The 5,380-nt window shown below is 46.8% G+C and overlaps 1 protein-coding gene across 1 annotated transcript in view; it reads right to left on the bottom strand.

Moving 5' to 3' along the window:
* The window catches only part of CDKL2 (cyclin-dependent kinase-like 2 (CDC2-related kinase)), a gene marked incomplete at its 5' end in the record, with an annotated part of 10,267 nt that extends 6,044 nt beyond the window's left edge, over nt 1-4,223 (bottom strand). The window contains 5 exons of the mRNA XM_009997875.1: nt 273-361; nt 1,642-1,781; nt 2,097-2,209; nt 3,051-3,229; nt 4,029-4,223. Coding sequence (XP_009996177.1) covers nt 273-361; nt 1,642-1,781; nt 2,097-2,209; nt 3,051-3,229; nt 4,029-4,223 — 716 coding nt within the window. The remainder of the gene's footprint in view (nt 1-272; nt 362-1,641; nt 1,782-2,096; nt 2,210-3,050; nt 3,230-4,028) is intronic.
* Between the last annotated feature and the right edge of the window lie 1,157 nt (nt 4,224-5,380).

The following is a 5,380-nucleotide window of genomic DNA, read 5'->3' as shown; positions in this document are numbered from 1 at the left end:
TGAGAAAACACTTCATCCCTCTGAGGGGACCAGAGCCCTGGAACAGGCTGCCCAGGGAAGCTGTGGAGTCTCCATCCCTGGAGACATTCCCAGCCAGCCTGGACATGTTCCTGTGTGATCTGCTCTGGGGGATCCTGCTCCAGCAGAAGGGTTGGACTGGATGATCTCCAGAGGTCCCTTCTAACCCTCACCAGGCTGTGATTCTGTGTGAATCTGTGAACTTCCCTCTAACACTGACCTGCTTTGAGCAAGAAATGAACTGAAGAAATTACCTTTCTGCAAATCCATCCTTGGTGAAGAAGTCACACTGCAAGAGCTCAGCACAGGATGGTCTTTTGTCTGGATCAATCTGCAAACATTTCTGTCAAATCAAGGGAAACATGAGAAGGCAAATAATTAGAACTGAAAGAAAAGCTTTAGCATTTGAGGGAAGTCAAGAAAACAGCTGCAAAACTCCCCCTTCTACGGGCTGTTATATTGAGATGAGCCCAAGAGACACTACTGTGAAGAAAGTGTCATGTTTGCTGGCTGCTGCCATTCCAGCCACTAATTCCCCTGCACAGGGAATTCCAGCTGGATCTATTACCAAGGTGTAGGCTTCCTAACTCCCACTGAGTGGACACACAGCTCCAAGAGCAAGGGGCACATGTGGATGTCAGCCCATCCAAGCCTACTTGCTTGCAGGCAGAAGGAGTGGGCAGAAAACACTCCATCCACTCCCTCTGCTAGCAAGAAAGGGGCTCTGTAGTACCTAAAAATCATCCAGTTAATTACCAGATGACTGGGAAAAGCCTGTTGGGAGACCTTTCCAAAGATCAACAAATGTAATGAGGTGTACAGGGGGCTCTGTGAACACATCAGCCCTTCTTCATCTTTCAAATCTCCTTGGAAAACTTAACCAGTGGGATGCTAAATGCTACATATCCTTCCTGGAGGATTTGCAGTGACCATTTTGGCCCTGGAGATGACTGGCTTAGTCTCCAGTGTCACTCAGGATGGGAGTTGTTGTATTACACAGGAAAGACATGGAGCTGTTGGAGAGAGGCCAGAGGAGGCCACGGAGATGATGGGAGGGCTGGAGCAGCTCTGCTCTGGAGCTAGGCTGGGAGAGTGGGGGTGTTGAGCCTGGAGAAGAGAAGGCTCCAGGGAGACCTTAGAGCACCTTCCAGTGCCTGAAGGGGCTCCAGGAAAGCTGGGGAGGGACTTGGGACAAGGGCAGGGAGGGAGAGGACAAGGGGGAAGGGATTAAAACTGGAAGAGGGAGATTGAGGGGAGACATGAGGAAATTCTTTGCTGTGAGGGTGGTGAGAGCCTGGCCCAGGTTGCCCAGAGAAGCTGTGGCTGCCCCCTCCCTGGGGCAGGTTGGATGGGGCTTGGAGCAACCTGGGCTGGTGGGAGGTGTCCCTGCCCATGCAGGGGGGTTGGGATGAGATGATCCTGAAGGTCCCTTCCAACCCAAACCAGTCTGTGATTCTATGATCTCTGCAGTCCTCATTAAGCTCCCAGCCCAAGCAGTTGCTCATTCCATGAGTAGCTGAGAGAAAAGACAGTTGAACAGCCTTTTCTGTGGGCTGTGTTCAGCTCCTCAAGGTGAAGGACAAGTAAACAGAGAACTATGCATAGCAAATGACAGTTAATTACCTTGGCTAAATCCAGCACTGCAGCAGAGAGCTTGGGATATCTTTTGTCCAGAGATTCAGCCTCCTTCACTTCAGGCAACCTCATGCCAGCAAAGAGGGGATTTTTATAGAATAACTCTTGGTGTCTAGGAATTAAATTACCTGGAATCACAGAAGCAAAGCAACCATGTGAAAGAAACACAGAGTAGACCCATGAAAACATCTGAGAGGGTGAAATACTGAGTCAGCACTAGTGCTACAGGTGCAGTTTGGGTTGTTCTCTCTCCACCTGTGCCCTGTGAATCCATGCTGCACTTGCAAGTTCCCAGTTCCCCCTCTGTAAAAGGTGCCAAGACCTACACCTTCTCAGAAGCAGCTCAGCACACCCCCCAGTCTTTCTCCCCACACCCTGCTCCCTCTGTCAGCATGTATTTTATACCCTTTTATTGCACTAGGAGCCCAACAGGCTGTTCTTACCCAGGCACTTGGTGATATGGTAGAGCTGGTCAATGTCTGAATCTCCAGGGAAGAGGGGCTCTCCTGTAAGCATTTCTGTTATCAGAGAGCCAATAGCCCACACGTCCACAGCCCTGGGAAGAAAACCCAAACAACATCCCAGTGTGGCTTCATTTGTCTCTTTGATCTACAGGCTGAGCCAAGCAGCACACCCTCAGCAGGTGACAAGCCCCTAAGAAACAGCAAAGGCAGCTGCTCTCAAAGCTTCCAAGTGCTTTGCTCAAGGGCCAGGATTCAGCTCTTGAAGCAGAAGCCAGAGGTGTCAGATCAGGTTCCAAAACCCAATGCTTTAAAAATATTCATACAGCACAAGACATGAGGAGAATCTTGAGCTTCAGAGAGAACAAAGGGGTGCAGCTCCCCTTTCTGCTGCTCCCCCACTCTTCAAACACATTAACTGAAAATTCACTTGAAGTAATACAGGGACATCCACAGCCCTGCACAACTGTACTAACAATGACAGTTTCAGTTCTGACCTGGTTTTGTGGCACCAGGGATCCCAGTAAGACCCATCTCCTTCATCCCACCTCCACCCTCCTGAAATGTCCATCTAGAACTGTTTGGAGGGACTTTTCTGCTGTCCCTTCAGGGCTCCAGCAGCACAGGAGGGAGGTCTATCATAGCCTCCTCCAACACTAGCATCAGCAACTGAAAAGCTCCTACAGACAACAACCCAGGAATGCTGAGGGCTCTCCTCACACCTTTTGATGCAGGAAGGCCTAGCACTGGCAGCAGTGAGTGATGGAATGGGGGAGAGAAGAAGGATGGAACCTTTACAAGGGAATAATTAGGTCATGCTGAACAGCATCCCTTTAACCTGTTTGACAAGAAATAGGCCCCTGCCTCCCCCAAACACCAGGGCAGCCCCCTCCATTCACCCCACAACCCTTCTGCAGCCTTTCCTGCCAGTCTTACTTGCCATACTTGATGTCTCCCACCAGCAGCTCTGGAGCTCTGTACCATCGGGTTGCCACGTAGTCTGTGTAAGCTTCCCCAGAAGCTGCCAAAGTCCTGGCAAATCCAAAGTCACACAGTTTTACAACTCCTGACTGGGAAACTAGTATGTTCTCTGGCTTAATATCCCGATGGATTATCTGCACAGAGAAAAGCAAGTCAAGGCAAATCAGTTCCCCATTTCTACACAGTAAATCGACTGGCTCCCCAAAACCAGCAGCTTTTTCACATCCAGCTCCAGGACATTTTTGCAGGCATGGGAAACATATGGAGTATGTAACAGAGAGCTACGTGCACACGGTCAATGCACAAGTGCTCCCCAAGTGCACAGGTGAACACAGAACCTCTAACCTGTGCACACAGAAGCACAGATTTTGTGTATCTCTCTGCAAATGTTCTGCAGGTGCATTTACTAAAGGTATTTCCACAGGCACAATTTCATATACTTGAAAACCTGTCCTTGGCCACAATTGAAAAGCTGTAAATATTTCAAGGTTGTGGGCATGTCCTGCAGTTCAATGTGAAGAGTATTTTAGGAACCCATAAGAGACAACCTTTCCCAAACATAAATTAGAGTGTGTTTATGTTTCTAGTTCCACAACTACAATGAAACTGCCAAACCTTTGAGAAATCAGTAGAGAACCTACAAATACTGAGGAGAAAAAGCAAGCCTACATGTTACAGAGCTGCTGCCAGAATCAAACCTTTGAAAGAGAGACCAGCAAGGTGCCACCTAGTATGGGAAACCCTCTCACAAATCAATCAGAGCTGACACCAAGCTCTGACATTTGATATGAAATTCAGCCCGGCTGTTCTGTCCTGCCTCCTTAAGTCAATATATATATATAAAAAACATATTTTAATATACATATAAAACACAGGCTTGTCTATCTGCCCATTCAAGGGTCACTGCAGAGCTGACTTCTTGCCCAGACTTACGTTGTGACTGTGACAAAATGCTATTCCCCTGATAATCTGAAATAGGTATTTCCGAACGCGGCCGCAGTCCAGCCCGTGTGGAAAGGCCTCCAGGTCATCCAGGACTGTGTGATCCACAAATTCAAACACCAGGTACCACCGTTTCTTCTTCTTATACACTTCCAGCAGGTTCACCAGGTTCTCGTGCCTGAGTTGCTGTGATAAAACAAGGACAGGTTTTGTGAGTGCTTGACAGGGTATAAATGGGTAAAGATACTTTTAACTGCAGCCAAACTGCCCTTTCTTCTTATTCTTAATACTCTTAATATTTAGAATTATTCTTAATACTCTTAATATTTTAGAATAGGTTTTATTTTGCCATTTTATTTTCTGTTGTTTTGGTTTTTTTTTAACATTACCTGGAGGGTTTCCATCACCTCATATATGCAGGCACCTGTTTTTGTCACCTAAAAAGAAATCAAACACCGACTAAGGAGGTTCCTTCTTAGTGGGGATGCTCAAATGACACTGTCCTGTTGCTGGAAAACCTTGTGCCTTCTGCTTCTCACAACACTTCCCTCACAGAAGAGGTTACACCAATTCATGCTCTGATCTTGAGAAGCTTCAGGAAAGCCTATGTGAGAAAAACCTTGAGGAAATCAGGACCAATGCCAGAGGAGCATGTGAGGGACAGCAGGCACCTGACAGCACCTCCCAGAAACACTTGCCATGGGAAAGGGAAATCCAGAGGTCTCCCATGTAAAAGAAAAGCAAAAGCAGCTGCAATACTCCTCTCTCCTACCCAGCTGCTGGTTCACTACCAGCTACTCAGTGCCTGTAATTTCATTTTTTCCTAATAAGGCTTAAATCATGTCCCTAAGTACCACATCTCCAGAATCATCCAGGCTGGAAAAGACCTTGAAGATCAAGTCCCACCATAACCTAATCTACCCCTTCAGTGCTTAAACCACAATAAAAGGCTGTTAGAAGACTTTTCCTTTAAGCCCCTACCATGCCCAAAGCATTTCTGTTGGCCCTGCTAAATAAAACACATTTATCAAGAACTAACAAGTGCCAGAACACTGGATAAAAGGGAAACTCAGCATTCTTACCTATAAGAGTGTTAACAGTTAAGCAGCTTCCATTAAACTGTGTCTCATGGATTCAGAATGAAAACTGACCAGGATTTGAAGATCTTTCCCCACTAACAGTAGGCAGCTGGGAAAGATTAAGTTAATTTAGAGAAAAAAACCCCAAACCCTACAACCCAAATGAAAGAAAAAGAAAGCTGCTGTGTTCTCTTTGTCTGTTTTCACAGTGTTGTGACTAAAAAAACCTTCATCTCCAAATTGTTACACATTTGCAAGGAAGGT

Source organism: Chaetura pelagica, unplaced genomic scaffold (assembly GCF_000747805.2).
Source record: "Chaetura pelagica isolate M959 unplaced genomic scaffold, ChaPel_1.0 scaffold2055, whole genome shotgun sequence".
NCBI lineage: Eukaryota > Metazoa > Chordata > Aves > Apodiformes > Apodidae > Chaetura > Chaetura pelagica.
Note: the sequence above shows the minus strand (reverse complement) of the source record. Positions and strands in the feature narration are given on the sequence as shown.